This window comes from Passer domesticus, chromosome 8, assembly GCF_036417665.1.
Source record: "Passer domesticus isolate bPasDom1 chromosome 8, bPasDom1.hap1, whole genome shotgun sequence".
Taxonomy (NCBI): Eukaryota; Metazoa; Chordata; class Aves; order Passeriformes; family Passeridae; genus Passer; species Passer domesticus.
Window position 1 is genome coordinate 50,895,476 of NC_087481.1, and position 20,111 is coordinate 50,915,586.

At 41.3% G+C, this 20,111-nt stretch overlaps 1 protein-coding gene across 11 annotated transcripts in view; it reads right to left on the bottom strand.

Annotated features, from left to right (window-relative positions):
- The window catches only part of ABLIM1 (actin binding LIM protein 1), a 203,543-nt gene that overhangs the window by 115,709 nt on the left and 67,723 nt on the right, over positions 1-20,111 (bottom strand). The window contains exons 1-2 of one of the 11 annotated variants that reach the window (XM_064431397.1): positions 610-634; positions 396-494 (exon numbers count right to left, since the gene is read on the bottom strand). The exons of 9 other annotated variants lie outside the window; for them this stretch is intronic. In XM_064431397.1, coding sequence (XP_064287467.1) covers positions 396-411 — 16 coding nt within the window. In that variant the 5' untranslated portion in view covers positions 412-494; positions 610-634. Of the gene's footprint in view, positions 1-395; positions 554-609; positions 635-20,111 lie in introns of those variants that run through there. One more of the 11 variants, XM_064431396.1, reaches the window with a different exon arrangement.

Here is a 20,111-nt window from a genome sequence, read left to right on the forward strand (position 1 = left end):
TACCCTCTCAGATTTGAATATATCAATGTTTATCTTTAAAATTCTGAACTAGCTGTTGCAGTGGTCAAAGCTACTTGAACTGTAGCAAATACAGGTAAAAAACTGTCAGCTTGGGTTATATCATAGAAAAAAAACAAACTCAAACATGTGCACACAGAAGGGACCCTGCTGTGCAGACACAGTAAATTAGATGTGTTCCAGATTCTACCCTTATTAAAGCAGGTACAATGGTAATCAATGCAACCCACTGCAGGGCTTCACACACCATTTTTATAGCAAGGAAAACAACAACTGCCAATCACAGCACGCTCATCTTAAATGTGAGGGTTTAAACCTCAGGTGACTGTGGCTGGCACATTAGGTTTCAGCCCCAGTCTATCAATAAACATAATTACCTTTTTCTTTCACCATGGCAAACAATTTTTCTTCTTGGCGGAAGCAGCAAGAATTAGCTGAAGTAATTTAAACACAATCTCTTTTCCAGCAGTGTTTGGCTGAGATGGATTTTAAAAAAATAAAAATAATAATAATAAAAAAAGAAAATAAAAGAAAATAAAGAAAAAAGGCAGCTTATTGCAGATAATAATCTCCCCTGCTCAGATTTCCTACCAGGACTGATCAGGTCTGACTGCTCATCACTGCCTCTTTCCTCCTGGCTGCTCTGATCTTTTCCCCCCGTGCTGTTTTGCTGTGGCTAAAGGCAGCCGATCCCTGCCCGTGGCTCCTGCCCTGTGCCGGGAGCTCCAGCTGCCGAGGGAGCCGGGGCTGGATCCATCCCAGCACTGCTGCTTTCCATCCCCACATCACCCTGCATTCCTCCCTGCCCTCCTCCGAGGGAGAGCAGGGCAGCTGCTCCAATGCACACACAGAGCTGAAGTGGTATTTATGAGCTTTCTGTTGTTTTATTTACTCAAACTGAGCCAGGAGCAAGAGGGGAAACAAAGATGAGCAAGTGCTGAGGCAGGCTGCATGCAGCACAGTGGCTTTTCCATGGTGAGCAGTTTATCCACTCCTGGGTTTAGCTTTAAAGCAATTATTAGAGCACAAAACATGCTAATAAATGGTCTCTCAATGCTTACTGACTGTAGAACAGGTTAGAGTAACATACAGCCTGTGCACGATGGGAATAGCTTTCCCTACCCTATACCTGTACTTCAAACACCAATAAAAACAATAAAAATGGGAACTGTCACTGCCCAGTGAGCCCCTGGGTTCTGAAGCCAGAAAGTGCTATACAAATGTTTGCTGTGGGTCAAACTAAGTGCTGGATTCTGGAATAATAACTGTTATATTTAATAGGAATACTCTGCTAATAATTATCGTTTCCAAATAATTGGAAACAATAACTCCTCCTAAGTTATTCCTTTGCAGATGATAGCCACAGGTACTCACGGAACTGAGAGGACAGAAAGGTATTGAAACAGCATCACTGAGACACAAATTTCACTCCCCAACAAGACAAAGCACCAGTGTAGAATCTGGGCCTCAAACTGACCTGCCAATTTATGGTTTTCCAGGCACTAAACTCTACTGAGAAAGGACTGGGCAGTAAACTGATGCTGGAAAACAAACAAGCCAACCCTTTAGAATATTGTCAAGTCTCATCATCATATACCAAGGTTGTGTTTCCTATTAAAAGATGCAGGTCAGAGTCAGGGGAGACAAAGCTTTTCTTTTACAAGCAAACTTTTATTCACAGTCATGAAGAAAAGATGGGAAATATGACTAATCAAAATCCTGAATAGCCCTTAAAAGCTACTTATGTTTTTAAAATACATATATACTGCCAGCATCAAGATTTTGGAGAGCCTCTATCACTACTACTATTACTTAGTTCTTCATTTTATCTAGCTACCACTGATTTCCCCAAAATAAACCCATGGCATTCATGCCTTTGCCTGGAGAGTATATTTTATATTTGTGGCTTAAAGGCGGGGAAAATAGCAAATGGAAATGAACTGACTTGTCAAAGACAGCAGTGATCTCTGAAGCAGAGAACTGGGTCAAATATAAGATATTCTGGGCTAAATTATGGACACATTCACAGGGCAAAAGCTTCAACTTGACCACAGCTCAGCGCAAAATGTGCTTTATGTTCCATGATAGAAGTGAAATGACATTCATACTGCACCCTACATTTACATTGCTCACACCTCCACAAGGGAATTCCTTCTCCATGTTACTGTACGTAGGGAGAGAGATATTAATGTAAAGAAACAAGATGTAGGCATCAGCCAGACAGAGTAGCAGATGGCTGATACCTGCTGGAAAAAAATCAGACCACGCACACAGCGTTAAAAATATTTGCAGTAAATAAATTCTAGATGTTTTGTATAAATGCCACCCAGAACAACAGAAATTAGTTAAACAAGCCAGCCTGCCTCACCCAGAAGGTATCTCTTATTCAGTGACATTCTTTAATAAATAAATCTCTGAGAGAGAGAGAGAGAGAGAGATAAAGAGAGGACAGAGAGAGAGAGAGAGAGAGAAAGCGAGAGCCAGAGATACAGGCACATGCATGGAAAAAAATAGTTATTCTATTCTAACAAATCCAGGCTGGCTTTCTATTGTTAGCAGTCCAACGTGTAAGAGCAGCACAGCACAGGCAGTCTGACATTCCTGCTCCTATGACTCAGTGTGTTACTATTAATAGCAGCATCTGAGGCTCAAGTGGGGAGCTGGGCTGAACCCCACCAACACGGAGGCACAAGCCACCATGTCACATTTCTGACACATCAGAGATGTCAGGGTGTAACTCAACCTGGCCATGCTCCTTTTCAGGCTGTATTTTGTAAACAGTTCGGGGACAGCCTCCTGAAAGGGGCACATCTGACCTTCATTCATAAATATTTGATTTGATGTGCAGAGCGCAGCCTATGGACGCACACCCGTGTGTGTTAACCCCTTCCTGGGATCCTCAGACACCCGCAAAAGGCTTGCAGGGATGATCATTCATATTTTTTGTCCCAGCAAGCTGCTGACACAGAAGCTGCTTGTTGGTATGTGGACTTTCTGTTCTCCGAGCACATTCCTCCATTTTTCACATGTGCTAGAGATTAGCACTGCTGTATCTCACATCGTTCAGCCACCAGGGCTGCAGTGGCAGACTACAGCAGCATGCACATAAAATGTGATTTAAAAGTACAGGCTGCAGTAAATTATGCTGGAGATTTAGAAGTAAAATGTAATCCATTTCAGAATAAAGACATTGAAGAGCAGACATTAGTACTGTAAATAAAATCTCTTTGCATCAGGATGATTTTTGGTTTTAATCTCATTGTTCAAAGTCAAGGCAAAAATGCTGTACAACTCACAATCAACTCAGATATCCTAAACTAGAGAAGAAGAAACAGATAGCATTCTAGAAGCAATCCCTTAACACTTATTGTTATTTAGGAGAGCCTATTTTACAAGAAAGCAAAATAACTCTTACTTTAAATACCTTTTGCACTGTACAAACTAAATAAAGTCTTCCTTGAGCACAGTGTGGGTGGAAGAGTCAGAAAGAGTACACTACAGCTAAACAACATGCTCATGTTGCTGTTATTTTCTGGAAAAAATATCTTGTGCATTCAGCAAGAGGCATGAGACCAATACTGAGATCACTTCACAAGGGGAAAGAATTAAACCATTTAGTTTTGCTATTTCTTGTATCTTGATAATATTGAAAAAGTATGAGTAAGACACTAAGAAGTTTAGCTATGATTTAAGGTTTGTTATTCTCATTTTAAAAGCTGGTGTTCATATTTTTATCTTGCACTCATTCTTCACAGATGAGATCATGGCTTGGAAGTATCAGCATACAGTTTTTCTTCATTCAGTTTCTTCATAACTGAACTGATATCTCTTATTCATAAAGAAACGAGGGAAAAAGGCAGGTAGAAAACAGAAAAAGAAAGGGGAGAAGTTGTTCCACTAAATAATATCCAGGAAAATATAATCTGTTTAGTGTCTTGCTTCCAGCAAAGTGTCTGGAACAAAGTTTTGACAAGAAAGGCTGCCCCAGGCTTCCACAGCTTAACCATTGTCCAGCCTAGGTCAGTTGAGAGCCATCACTTCTGCAAAGTCTCAATTACAGCATTTTGCAAAATGCTCCCTTCTCCAGGAAGGAAATGCCACTCTGTCATGACCTGCTCTAACTCTTATCCTGACTTACCCATGCCTGCTCAGACAAAAATCAATAATGCCAATTTGGGATTTCTTCCAAAAGCGCCATGACCCAGCAGTGGTCCCGGTGCCCTAATGAGCAAGCCTACACATCCCAGTTTCAGGACTCTCAAAAGCTATATACTAACAATTGCCTGGCTTCTGTTTCTCCTGACCTCACCCTCCTTCAGCAACCTGGTGTCTCTCCCTGAGCCACTCGGACAGCTGGCCCATCTTCCATCTTCTGGAATCAGCTCCAGCAGCAGGGCTCCTGAAGAGCTGCAGCAAAGAACCAGGCAGACAAATGACTGGGAAAGCCCAGTGGAATTTTTCAGGTTCACCAGAACACAGTGAGCAGAATTCAGGCTGTACCTGACAGAACTGATCCCCACACCAGGTGTACCCCAAGTCTTCCAAGCCTGCAGGCATTGTTATTCTGAGAGTCATCCTTGAGCCTCTCCAACCCCGCACACAGATTTTGCTCTGTAACAACTCCATCCTGCAGCTTGTGCAATGGTCTGAGGCTGCCAGGCTATCCTCAGCACACTGTCCTGTGGGAACCAGCAGGAATTCAGGAGCTGTGAAGGCCCCACAGACTGACCTCCCCACAAAAGACCCTCTGGGTTGCCCTATCAAAAAGTTTTAAACAGTCCAGAGGAGCATACACAGACCCACCAGAGAGAATTTGATTCTTTCTCAGCACATCCTACACCTTGGGATCACATTGTCCCTATTGATAATATTGATCTTCAAGCAAATAATGCCCGAGGGCCTGCATTCTAACCTTTCCTTTCTGCCGTGCTGAGCGTTGCCCTGAACCATTTTCAACACAATCAGTCTGTAATATTGCTGTTTAAAATCACATGCCATCTTTCTTTCAGAGTAAACAAATTGAAAATTTAGCAAATACATCAATCACTTGATTCAGTAAAATGCACAGTGTAATCATTCTGATCTGCCAGGATTTGGGGGTTTAGTGCTTTTTTTTAGAATAAGAATAATTTCATGTTCTTTCAAATCAGACTCCTTGGGAATAAAACATTTGTGAGGTTTTGATCTATTAAGACATCTTGATCTCTTAAAGCAAAATCTGATTTTCTGAGATTCTGGGAAGCAGGACTTTCTTAGTACACTATTACTCAGTAGGATAGTAATAGTCTGCAAAATAAAGTGTAATCTGCTGCAGAACAAAATAAGAAACAAGAACACTTGGCTTTGTTCTAAATATTAAGAAGCTTAACACACACTTATGTAAAAACCACCTGAAACCATCAGATTATCTTTAGAAAAAGATGAGAAAATATGGTTACATTATACTTCTTTGCCAGTATATATAATATAATATACTCCAAAAATATACAAGCTCACCAATGGGTAAATCTTCTGGCTGCAGGTATGTACAAACATTTATCTCTGAACATATATTTATGTTATTGATGTAACAACTGGCTTCCAAACAGCTTATGCTATTGCTAATCCTTAGAAAGAAGATCATGCTTTCTTCACACCTGTGTGACCTTCACAGTATGCACACATAGTTGGAACTAAATTGAGACGTGGTACAGTAACATAAATACAGACAGTGGATTAAACTTTGTATTTTTTTTAAACTACCATATAAAATCATCACTATTCACCTGCTCTAAACTGAATTTATTGAGCTAATTCATGAACACAACCAATACTGTTGCTGATAAAAACATAATAACCTTGACTGACAATCACCACAGTAAATGCTGAAAACTGCACTAAGGCAGGAATCCCCACCAGGAAAGCACACACTCAAGTGTCATCCTTTACTGTGCATGCCTAAGGTTAAGGAGATTTGATATTGAAAATCCACTTCAGAATTGGATTAACTGTGCAGAATAAGCCCCACAGCCTGTCTTGGGAGTTTTTGGCTCAGTGAAATCAGCAGGAATGCTGTAAAGACTCTCTGGTCTAAAGAACTTCTCCCTGAGAGGTCCATGCAACACCAGATTGAAGCAGCTTCCTGCCAATCTGTTAATTTGCAGAGTAAAGCAACAAGTTCTTTGTTTTGCAGTGCTGAGAGATGTGACAGTCTCTCCACTGAGAACTAACCTTTGTGTGTGCCTCAACATCCAGCAAAGTATTCCACAAAAGTCCACAGTGCCTGGGGATGAGGCAACCCACCATGTGGGCATTGGATACAAACCACCCTTAGATCGAGCTGGACTGTTTAATTGTCACTGTGCCAAATGCCAAATTCCTCCTCTTCTGATTCCACACTAAACTAGAAATAGGACTCTCAAAAGAGGCACCTAAATCTGTCCTGCAAATGTATCTTTCCCAACAAGTATTTGCCACTCCTATCAATTGTCCTCTATCAAATGAACCACAGAGGACCTCAAAGAAAGCTAAAAAGGTGCTTTATACAATTTGGCTATGTAGTGTAATATTAATATATTCAAACGGGATTTTACAGCAAATAAATTTTTATCACCTTACTCCAGCTTCTGGAATTTTTCTATTTGTGGTTGTGATTTTATCTGCTAGCTAGGGAGCTCACTTGTTTCAGCATGAACACTTTTACATATTTGAACCTTTCTCTTAAATTATTTCCTGCCATTTCAATACTAGGATCATCATAAAATACTAAGCAGATATAAAACAAATTGAGAGGAGGAATAACTGATTCCAACTTGTGCACCAACTGGAATTTCTAAAAGGTAACTATAAAAGCTGTTTTGCTGCTGCTCCATAGGAAAGAGTCACATATTTTTAAATAATTCCTCTTCTTAAAGAAGAGTTTGCCAACTTAAAAAAGAAACAATATGGTACTTCTTCCAAGTACTGATGTATACTGATAAGAGAATTTGGTTTGTGATTTTTGCATTTTACAGTTTAATGTTTCTATGTTTTACATTTAAAACTGCACACACAGCTGCACCATCTAATTCACATGGTAACATACCAGTGATGAGCATCCCATAGTACATGTTACTGCCTCCCACCATAAAGATTTACTCTTTAAAGGAAAGTACCCAAAACCATCAAAAGCAGGATGATGCAAAAACTGTAATCACAATCATCCATTGTCCTCTTTCCCTCTCAGCTGCCCTGTGTCTGCATGACCTGGGTGAAGAACATTCCTGGTTCCCTTTCCTCTTTTCTCCTCCCATTAACTGTTTCACCACAGAGATTTACCAAGTATCTCAAGCTAAGAGCCACTTCTAAGGTCCCTGTATACAAAAGTCTACTTAGTGACACCCCCATCTCCCAGGCATCAAGGAGAAGCAGCCAACAGCCCTTAGGATTGATCTTCTCCTTCCCTGTGCATGAGGGATGGATGGGAGCGGATGAAGCAAGGGAAGCTGGATGCCAATCCCCTCTCTCAGTCCCATTCTGCTCTGTCCATGCTGCAAAGTCAAAGCTGCAGGGAGTGAGAACAGCCATTTCCTACGCCTCTCTCTCTGCTCAGAAATTTCCCCACTATTTCACCTTCTGGATAAGCAGAGCAAGCCCAAGGAGCAGCTTTCAGATGAGAAGAAACAGCAATTTCCACCTCTCTTTTCCCCATCCCAGTGCCACCAGCGTTTACCAGTCGGAAAGCCCAGAAGCTCCTCAGCTTGGGAGCAGCTTCCATTTCAGATTTACCTGAATCTGTCCTGCCTGCAGGAGGCTGTGCTGGCTCTGAGCCCCCCAGACCCCAGGAGGAGAGCACCCTGCTCTCCTGCCCCTTGCAGCTCTGGGGGAGCCACCCCTGCTGCGACCCTGCCCAGGAAGGGGACGGCATTTCTCCCTGGGTTGTTTGATTAAAATACCAAGGTTATGCAACTGCAGATGACGGACACCGGAGAGGAAGTCTCCATCAGATACAGAACAAAAGCTGGGCTCCCTGTAAACAATTTTGGGGGGAAGTAGCCAAAATGTGCCCTGACCACCTGTTGGCATTATGGAGTCACAGAGCAGCAATAAATATAAATTTGCTGCAATTTCACTGAACAATCTTCACACCGCTGCTATTGCCTATTTACATACCATAGAGAAAATCACAATATTTTCATTATTTATTTGAATTTGCAGCTGATTTAGCTCACATTCCTTGCTAGCACCAGTAGGAACTGCAATTTTGTTCTTGTTTATTGGATTACAGATAACAAAGAATTTAGGAGAAGGAGCAATGAACCCAACAGTGGAATTCAGTTGCTCTAAATGATGCTACCTTAATGCAGATTAATGCTAAACCACTGATTTACTACTAAACCAATTAGCTTAGATTGATCCGAACATTGACAACCTCTTGCCAGAATTCTGAAACAGGAAGCCAAGGGCTACAAAGCCATTAACTGTTCTAATATTTTAAGTAAAAATGTGTCAGCGACTAAATTGCAGTAGATTGAAAATGGCCAAAGGATGAAGAAGTGATCCGAACTCATTACTTCTTCGTTTCACACTTTATTAAAAACCAAAAAAATCAAGCTAACTCTTCATACTTTGAGAACTAAAGATTATTAAGAGCTAACATGGATGGAGTTTCAGCTATATTTCTCACTCAACACAAAACCACTACTCACTATTTTTCACAAGGACACTTCTCTGTGCTTCTCAGGACAACGCAGAACACATCTCCATTTGAGAATCCCTTACTCAGCTGAAGATTGTCTAAATCCTTCAATTATCACCACTCTTCTCGATTTAGCAAACCTAATTCCATTAATCTTTTCTCATAAATCTTTTTTCCCTCACGGTTTATCAGTATCTTTCAAAAATACAGTGTCCAGACCTAGAGACAGTATCCAGCAGAGTTCTCCTCAGTAACAGGAACAGAGACAAATTATCCAACTGCTGTATGTATTTCCTGCTAACACATCCCAGAAAAAGAATGGCAGCAATCTATATTTACCTATATTTATCTATATATTACACTTATATTAACTGTATATTATGGTTAATCTATATTATGGTAAATATTCTCCATAATAGTGCTTTTCAGAATCAGTGTGTACTAGTTCCCACTTCTTATCTGTGCAAGTCCACACTTTACACTTCTAGACTGTGAAAATCAACTGCATAATTTCAAACCATATAGCTGACTTATCAGGACACTGTCCTGCAGAAGAATGAAATAATGTTTCTAAACTTGTATTACCACAAATTTTAAAAGCATTCTCCCTATTCAATCATTTAAAAATATTTACAGGGACTGAGGCCAGGAGAGACTGCTCACTTTAAGGAATCAATTTGAAAAGCTATCAAAAAGATTTTCCTTATCTGAAGGACAGGAGCAGTCTGATCAGCACCTCTCAGCATCTAAGAAGTACCATCTACTACAATGCCAACAGAACCTGGATTTTCCTCTCTCATATCACTGCTTGCCACTTTTGAGATTACATAGAATTCGAGATTGGACACCAGACAAGTTCACACAGCACCATTAAAATCCTATGGCCATAGGTCACATCAAGTATCCATTCTGTGGGGAGCTACTAAGAACACTATTAGCAGGTAAGATCCAAGATTAAAACAGGAATTCTTTTTTTTTTGGTTGGTTGGTTTATTTTGTTTTGGGGTTTTTTTTGTTGTTCCATTTTTCCCTCTTTCTTTCCAAATAACAGCAGGGATTGGTGTTAAACAAACTGCACCCTTCAGGGGGATCTTGGGCACTCCTTGGTACTAAAAATGGAAAATGGCAATGGGATATAAAGAGTTTGTTTCCCCAGCTGGGGCTCTACCTTTCTTGCCACAGCACAGCAAGAAAATCTTAGTAATGCAAAGAAGCTGATGTGTGGGAACTCAGATGTAGAACAGTTTTATGCTGCAGCTTGTATTTTACAGCTGGGCCTTTCATTTCAAATCTGCAAAGCCCATTCCTGTCTAGAACACTCTACCTCTGTGTCTTTCCTCACATCACCATGTTGATCTCTTGGACTCCTCCCCTCTGCAAACATATACACAGAAAAATCAGATTTTCTTTTCCCCAGCACTCCATTTCTCATAGAATAAAAGTGAATAGACTATTTCAGTTGGAAGAAACCTACAATTAATTATCTAATCCAGCTGCATGGCCAACTCAGGGCTGACCAAGTTATTAATGACACTCCATATCTCACACACTGACAGGCTTTGGAGATCAACAACCTCCTCAGGAAGCACAGTGTTTGACCATGCTCCAGTAAAGAAATTCTTCCTAATGTCCAGTCTAAACCTTCCCTGGCACAGCTTTGAACCATTTCCACACATTCTGCTGAACCCCAAAGCAATGAACCCAGCCCATGGATCCAGCCTGTCCAGACCCCACTGAGAGCCTTCCTGCCCTGCAGCAGAGCAACACTCCCACCCAGCCTGGTGCTGTCAGAGAACTGATGGAGGGTGCACTCACTCCTCCCATCCACATCATCAGTAAAGTTATTAAAAAGGACTGGGCCCTGTACTGAGCCCTTGGGAACACCACTGGTGACCATCCTCCAACTGAATTCCAGTCCATTCTCCACCACTGGTTAGTCTCAGCCACCCAGCCAGTTCTTTTACACATTAAAGACTTTTACACATTAAAGACTAAATGGGATCTTGGTGCTTCATAAAATTTCCTCCACCATTCCAATTTACTTCCTGTCTCATCACTAGACTGTTTTCATGCTCCCTACATTTCCCCCCATGACTTTATCATCCTCTTAGATTGCTTCTGCCTTCCTTTACACCCAGCTGATGCAAGAGAGGCAGCCATTCTCACCAGTGATGCTTTAAATAAACATGGTTACATAAAGAGGTACTAACCTCATACAAGAGGTTGGTTAGGTAATGTGCTGTGTGTCTCCTTTCCCTCAGGTGTGCACTGTCACAGCCAGAGTGACCACTCTGCAAGGCTTCACCAGGTATCATTGGTACAAGTGACAGGTGACAGCATCTCATATGAGAAGCAACATCACACAGTTCCAAGACCATTTTCTCTTCAAAATTCCAGTGCTCTTTTGCAACCAACTTTCAGGTTTTGCTAATCCTCAAACTCGGACATTTTCCCAGAGACTCTTTTGTATCAGAGTCTGGCCTCAGAGCATCAAAGCCAGGTGCTGAACCAGGCCTTCCCTAGAAGGGAGGACAGATTTTGTTGCAGCAAACCATGACTGGCAATCTCTCTCACAGGAAGCATCCTTAGACTACCCCTGGACACAGAAGGGAAGGTGGCTCATAATTCCTGGGCCAAATGAACTCAAAAGAAATGCAGAATGAAGGTTCTTTCAGGGATTCAACGCCACTTTTGAATTCCTTTCTTTCAAGTTTTCTTCAGCTTTTAGAGTGCTCTTAACTGTCAGTATGATGTCACCATTTAAATTTTTAAGACAAATTCACATTCCCATAATGGGAATTCACATTCCCATTATGAAGAGGATGGAACTTCAGGATGCAAGAGCTAAGTAAAAGCAAGTCATGGGTTAAATGGATGAGACTCCAAAGGCTCACCTGAATACTAAATAGCTCTGCACCTGTTGATAATTCTTGACCTCCCAAAAACCTAAAATATGAGCCTTAATGACGTTCATGATTCCACTTATGATCAGCAAGGAATAATTACTGAGTCTCCAAATGCTTTGAACAGTGTAATTTCTAATCTCTGTTTGCAATGTCAAATAGAGGCAGCAAACTGTCCTTCAGCAGGGTTTATAAGCTGCTAAATCTTGTAGTACTTGAGGGACCATAATCCCCAAGCAGCACATGGCCTAAGAGACAGACTTACATGTTTCACATCTTAAAGTCACATACAGCACTTCCCCCCAGGCTGTTTTCAAAAGGCATTTCACTGCTTTTATTCTAAGTGGGTGAGATTCTGATTCCAGTTGTTGTAATTGAAGTAAAGCTGAGGCACCAGACACCTTTCAACCTTTCACTTAGCATTGTATGTGGCACTGCAAAGCAGGACCACAATTCCCACCCCATTGAACAGCAGCTCTCATACTGGAGAGTGAAAGGAAAAAATCCATAGTGGTTATTTGCATTATCTATTGCAGCATAATGCTAAACCTGTCCCACTATCTTTGTGATTGCTTACACATGAGTGAAGAGCTGCAAAATTGCAGATTTCCAGATTGGTTTAAACTCCACTCAAGTTAGAAAACAGCTCCCAGCCTGCTGTGATGGCAAGAATTTTGCTGGAGTCCTGCACTGATTGATCATATAGCTGGTCACTGTTCATCCAAATAATTGCCAGTTCTAAATTGTGATTTATAAAAATGCTAAATTATATGTAGATTTTTCTCTCTAGAATACCAATGGAAAAAACTGTGGGGGCTGGCAAGGCAGAATGATATTTGTTTTTTCCCAGCTCACAGCTATATTATACATTTGCCCCATGTTTAGCATTGCTTTCATTGAAATGTTAATTTTAAAATAATTGATTACTCAGAAGCAGTAACTATCTGCAACAGCATATGGGTCTGGGACAGTTCTCTTACAAGGTGAAGTTCATTAGGAACAGAGCTGACTTGAAAAAAGCAATTTGCACAGAAGAAAAAGAGTCATACACCAAAGCAGATCTTTGAAAAATACTTGCCTACCAAATACAGTCACTCAGAATTAACATTTTGAGGAGCTGGAGAGAGTGATAAGTACAGGGCAGTTTTCCTCATCTGCTTAGTACAGACAAAATTCCAACACACAAGCTGTTTGAGTTATCAAAACTGAAGTCCATAAAACAAGTCCTAGAAGATAAAATCTTTGCTATTTATCTGGAAGAGATTAACATTGATAGCTAAATTCTCATTCACAGACAGGAGTTTCCAGGAAACTTTTTTTAAAATTCATAATGGACTGTAAGAAATCAGTTAAGCTGATGAATTTCAGATCTAAGTTCTCCCACCACTAACAGTTCTACTAAGGAATAAGCTAATGTTCTATATTAATTAAAACACAAGCCAAGTTTTAGAAACTACAGGGAGGAACAAAGAACATAATTATAACTCTTTGCATATACCCACATTATGCTACATGATGAACACGGTTTTATTGCCTAATTTTTCAAGAGTTATGGTAGAATTAAGAAAATAAATGTAAAATGATAATCAAAGGCATGGACTGGCTCCTGCACAAAGAGCATCTAAATAAGTTATGACTTCTTATCCAGAAAAAGGAGGCACCTGGATAAAAGATACCACAGAAGCCTAATAAATGACAAGGAGGTGAGCACAGAAAGACTTCTAATCACTTCTTCCAATTCAAGAAGGAAGCAGTTTCAATTAATACTCCTTGGCAAAACAAGCAGAAGGGAACACAATTTCACAAATGCCACAGGGAAGCTCTGAACACACTTCTTACAGGATGCTGTGCTTTCAAAAGGTATTTTCTAGCTTGAATACTTCTGAAGAGGCCCCCCTTTGTCCCAGGATCAACATATAGAGAGAGCTGTGCCTACATCCACCAATACTTCCAGATTCTAACTCGGCATTTTATTCTCCTTTCCCTCTGTCAGTGATGAAGTATTTCTCCACACCTGAACAGACTTTCTGTCAGTATCTTGCTGCTACACAAAACACAACTGTAAAGCAATTAGCCTACTCACCCACCAAAAACCAAGATCTGACAGCAGTCCCCACTTACCCAGATGCTCAGGAGTGTCATACAGCTGCTCACACAAGTAGTAATCATCTGGATTCAAGTAGGGCAGTTGCTTCAGCAAGCTCTGCTTGGGAATGAGGTACAAGACCTCTGCAATATCCCCGTCCTCAATTATTGACATCCTTCTGACTGAATTTCGAAATTTCACTTTTTCCAGCACCAGTTCTTCACCTGAGCCACACAGCTTCCCAAAGCTGTTTAAGATGGGGAAAGATGGCATTTCTACTGAGAAGAGGCTAAGGAAAGCAACCTGTAGTGCATGCAGTCAGTCTCACGGCACATTGCCCTTTCCAATCCTTCTCTTTTTCTCTTATCCAGCAAAGGAGATTAAGGAAGATATATTTTTAGTGATTATCTTCAAGAGATTAGAACAGTATGCTTGATCAGGTGGTTGCCATCTAAAACTATTGTAATCAGTTGAAACTCATCCCTGAAAATGCAAAAATCAAAAACAAACCCAAAAAGAGTATCTGAAAATCAGATTAATATTCAGGACAATAGAAAGAACGTAACTGAGTTACATAAGAGGATTAGTTCAAAATGAAAAAACCTTGCTGTGTCAAAAATCTTATTATAGAATCATCATCATCATAAGCTACAAACGCACATCTGTGCATTTAATCTAGCATGGCCCCTTTCCATGCCAGGTCTGCCTGTGTGCTGCAGAGAAAAGGCTGTAGTAAAGGTGGGGCACCTTGGTCCTTCTTTTTTAGGAATGTACAAGCACTGGCTGGCACTACTTCATAAGCAGATTTCTTTGGAGAAATCCTTTCTGCAGCTTTCACTGCCTATTGCAAACAAAAGCACTTAAGCTTTTCCCTACCCATTAAGGATTGGTTTGCTTCTGCTCTTCCTCTGCACCTTCCTGTGTAGCTGACAGCAGAGGCTTTGCAGATACTGTGCCAGCCCCTCCTGCTTCACCTACAAGAAGTATTTACATTAATCCAATTCCAGTGACTTGCTAATCTAATCATCTAATGAATATTTCTCCCTGGGTAAAGGCAGAGTTAATCATCAACAGGGCACTGGAAAGTCACAGGAAATTCCAAAGTGAAAGAGATGAAAAAACCCCAAACTAACAACATTCATCATCTGTAAGAGAAAGTTACAGGTAGACCCCAGACCTGGACATGCTCAGAGGCAACTTCAGACTCTCTACTCAGAGAAAGGCACAGAGACAACGTGCAACCAGTGTCTGGCCCAGAGTCTGAACTCCCCTTAACACAGAGAAGTTAGCTGCAGCTGCAAAATGACCTGGTCTGATCATTGCACTGCATCCAGTAAGGCTTTTGCTAAATTAGAAGGTGACAAAAACTCTACCAATAGGCTTACTGAGCACACTGAGAAACTGTCACTTAATTCTCCCTCAAAACTCAGAGCTGAAGTTCTAACTCCAGTTGGGGATAGGCTTTGAAGAGAAGACTGCATTATTTACAGTTACCATCTCATAAATCCAGACTTTGATAATCTATTATTACACATCTCTTATGAGGTCAATCACTTTCTATTTTTCAAGTAGTATGACTTTTTTATTATTTTGAAAACAAGTGTGCAATTACAGTTCCCCTTAAACAGCCACGTTCCTGGATTTTCTAATCAATGGAGAACACAGTAGGACAAGCCAGAATAAATCTGCACTAGTTTTAGTGGGGTGATGCTAATGTGTATGTGAGGAAGAGCTGGCTCAATAGACATAGAAACTCCAGTTCTGCCTTAGAGTATCTCATATCAGATCAGATATCTCAGCAAATGCCATGTTTTAAGCATTCCTCAGAGGAAATTAAGCTTTGCAGCAGTTTTTCATTCTCTCCCAGGTTTCTCAACCTACTGACCAGCCCTCCACAGCCCCTCAGTGGAAGAGGCAGCTCTGAAAATCCCAAGGCTTCTACCAGAGAGGGTGGATCTCCATTCAGAGCTTAAAGCAGAGGGACAGCTCACAGGAGGGGCTGGATGAGTCAACACAAGGATCCCTCAGTCTGAGAGTGCCATTTGTTGCTGGGTAATTGGTGAAGGATGTTGACACCTGACAGAGCAGTGCCAGCCATCCAGCCCCACTGCCACGTCAAGCTGGACTTTGCCCTTGGAGGAGAGGCAAACACACTGCCCAGACACTGTCTCTGCTGCAGAAGTCAATCCTCAGAGAGCAGAAGGGGGAGCCCTGCAGAAATTATTCCAGCTGTGGCAACATTCTCTAAAGCTTGGCTGCTTAATACCCAGAAGAGAAGTCTGTCCTTACACTGGAGTTTGAAGACACTGGTTTAAAGCTGACTCCCCACTTTCTGCTGTGCCCATGCTGATTCCAACCTCCAGCTCTGCTCACCAAGACTTTCATTACACCAGCTCTTGCAGTAAGAACTAAACCAGTATGACCTGTATATCCACCACAGAAGCACTCAGCCCGTGACCACTGCAGGAGAGTCTGATGATCCATCCAACAGTGCAGCACAATCCAGTGTCCTTCCACCAGCAAAACTGGGGGACAACGGATCAGGATGTAGTGACCCCAACATGTCACTGCAGAAACATCCTGCTTAATTAAAAATAAGATCCTCCTTCCCCTGAGACAGACTTCTCTAATGCTGCCCATTTCCAGCCCTGGCTATTGCTGTCACTGTCTGAGAACTGCACCTTCAAAGACCCCATACCAGCTGCTCGCAAAGCAATATGATTTTTGGATGTTTTTTTTTTTAAGTACAGTGTCTCTAAAGCCTCAGTCCTGTCAATATATAATACAAAGGGACAAGCAGTAGAAATAAGCAAAACAAGGCCAGGAGTCATCACAGTGGCTTCCAAGTCAGAAGAAGGACTGTTTGTAGCATATCCCTGTGTCCAAGGCAAAGGACAAGGCCTGAGACAGCCCCGTACAACCCAGTCACTAAACACTGGGATTTAGCCTCAGCCTGAATAAAAAAGACAATGGCAATCTCCTACCACTTAAGCATTCAATTAAGTGGTATAAGTTGATTTCTGATGTTCTTGTGAAGGGAAAAGAAAAAGGAAGGAATCACAGGGGCACAACCCTGTCTTCATGTTTTGTGGAAGTCTCAGGAATCCAGGGCGCTCAGCTCAGAACTAGTGTTGAGGAAGTGTTCTCAGGATCTGCCAAGTAGCAAAACCTGTTTAAATCACTGCCAATTCAAAGCTGTGTCTAATCCAAGCCGTCAGTGCTGGGATCTCCAGCCTTCACAGAGCACAGTGTGAGGTATGGGCACTTTCCAGACTGACAGTTTTCACAGGGGGCTGGCTGGATAGGAGACAGGAATTATGCAGAACCGCTACTTTAAATATTTTATCTCCTTTCCAACTTTATAAATATTTTATTTATAAATATTTCCAGCTGTCTCAAGACCATTTCTTATTCAATCCCCTCTGAATTCACCACACCAATTGGCTGCCTGGATGATAAAAATACATGCATGTTTCATATGCAACCAGGAATAGAAGCATCTCTACTAATACTCCAAGAACAAAAGTATCAGAAAAAATTGACTGCAATCCACAAATAAATTAAGAAACAGAAGAGCAAGCAGTGAATAATAGTAAAAAACAGACATCATAGGCTAAATCCACAGAAGAGGAAATATCCCTCCATGTTTCAGAGAAGCAGTGAGGATTAGACTTGCCCTTCAGCAGAAATGTGTAGTGCACTAATGCTGTCTTAATTTCTTCTGCCATCAAAGTTAAACTTCTTGCAAATGCATTTCAGTGTGATTTTAGTTTGAAAGCAAAAAACAGCCCAATCAGAAACCCAAGAAACTGAAGTCAGTCACACCAGTTCAGCAAAACCTAGCTGCAAAAAATAATCAAAACAAAAATACAGGAAACAAGGTAAAACAAAATGAAATTTTCCTTTTCCCTCACCATACCACTTCAGAAGGTAACACATCTATTGCATACGTAGATAGTCCCAATGTTTCATGCATCTGTCCAAGGCAACAGGATTATCAGGATTACCTTCTCCATATAAGAATTCTTAAAGATATTGAGAGTAAAGAGAGGAAAAAAGGGCCTTCATCTAAATGAAAAATGAGCAAGCACTCTATCTACTTTTACTATGAAATATAGCTATCCAAGCAATAAAATAACTAAACCAACAGATGAGAGCAAAAAAAAGAAAAATCCCACATTCAAATACACACACAGGAAAAAGAAGCAAAACTTTACTTGTGGTAAAATCACTCCACACACTCACTTTTTTCCACTTTTGGCACCCATTATTTACTTACTGAAGACTGCAGGCTGATGTGCAAACACTCAGCTATTTACTGTAAACTTCATCCACATAATGAAGATCAGAAAATCCACATGCACATAAATTTCTTTACTTAAGTGTCCAAAGCAGGCAGTCATCTTCTGGGCATACTGACAGAAGCCCTTCAGCCCATAGGGCTCCTCACCCAGGACCTGCTCACTCATGGCTTCAGCAAGAGCTGCCTCTCTCTGCAAAGCCAACCAACTACTGCTTGCTTAAGGCTGATAAGAGATCTTCCTCTTCCAATTTATCTCCATTAATAATTCAGGTACTACATAAAATTTGCTGAGCTTTAAAAACCAGCAGTGCAAAGCTATTTTGTGGCTTTTGAAGTAATCATGTTTTAGCCCTTAAAAAGTATCTCAGCTATTTTATTCCAATAGTTTACAGAAATTATATTCAAATGGAAACAAAATCCACTCTCTTTCTGCACAAGAGGAAATTTTGTGGGGATTATGCTCAGGTCGGAGAGACATTTAAATGTTCCCCTAGCTTAAACAGAATTACCACCACTAGTAAAATGTGTTATTTTGTACTGATTAGTGGTTTCATATGGGCAGTGGGATCAAGTGCACCCCCTGAGGGTGGTGAAACACAGGCTGCCCAGAGAGGTGATGGATGCCCCATCCCTGGAATCATTCAAGGCCAGGTTGGATCAGGCTCTGAGCAACCTGATCCAGTGGAAGATGCTCACTGCAGAAGGGTTTGACTAGAGGGCCATTGATGGTTCCCCCAACCCATGGAATGCTCTGATTCCGTGATACTCCTGCAAGCAGGCATGTCCACTGCTATGAGAACACCACTAGCTCATCACACACTGCCATGCTCCACTTCTCAATCTTCTGGGAGCTCAGAACCCCAGCAGAGCCCAGGCACAAACACCACTGTGCTTTCTGGAAACTTCCAGCACAATACATCTTAGAAGAGCTGAAGCACCACAGCCAGGAGCAGCAGGAACAGGGTATTTTCTCAGCTCACTCACTGCAGCATGAGGCACATCTAATCTTTTTTTCCTGGCTGAGAAGAAAACACACCAGAGCTGACTCAGCAGTCCTGCTGCCAGACACTGCAGTGGCCACACATACCTGTCTGCTGTGAGGAAATTCACCACAAATCACCCCAATGGCAAAGACACTGACTGGCTAAACACTGCAGAATGGCTTGGCTGAACTCTCTGGACTCAGGTGGTGATGAGCAGTGAAGAACAAGTGTTCCTCACAAGCAAATATGCTCCAGGTACACTACACTTGTTTTCTGTCCTGCTTCCTCACTGAGACCATATCCACTCATGAAAAAACACCGAACAGAGCTCACATAAGTACTGCTGATGGCCACATAAAGCACTGGTACTGCTAAGCAGACACTTCAAAGAGAGATCTATGCTAGTACATCTAGATGCACATTTTATTCACTACAGATTGAAAAGCCTAGTTACTAATATTTAATATTACTTCCTAGTTACTAATATTTAACATTACTTCAACAGTTTACTGTCTAAAAAAGCATAAGATGTAGTTAAAAACAGCTATGAGTATCTTTTATTGTGAAGGCTATGAAGAACCTGCAGAGGTGGGAATTATACAGTCCACAGATCTCTACCATGTTAGTTTCTGGTTTAAACCCACACAAGGTTCTCTAAGGTAAGGTGTACTCTGCCTGTGGCAGGAGGAACAGAAAGACCACAAAGCCACAAGGCCTCTCTGTACTGGCAAAAAAAAAAAATAATTGAAAAATAAAAAGGTGAGTAGCTGAAAAGGGCTAACTCAGGTTAAAGTGGTATCAAAGGTAAAAGGATCTGTGTCATAACTCAGCTGAGCAATACAATTAAGCATTAATGTCCCATACAGGCTTCTTATCAAGCTGCCACATGACATTTTTTTCCACTGCTTTTATAACTGACCTTTAAGTAATCATTAGCCAAACTCCATCAAACGCCACTTTCTGCAGCACACACATGCAAATTCAAGAACTGCTACAAAGTCTGTCCAGCCCATGAAGTCTGTCAATGTCTGTGTGAAAGGACAGTATCAAGTTCAGGTCTGAATAGGTTGTAGCTACATTTGTACAGAGTCAAACCTCTTCTCTTTGAAAAACCACCTGGGGATCTCTCCAGGTGGCACACTGAAAATCAGACCTGTTTTAT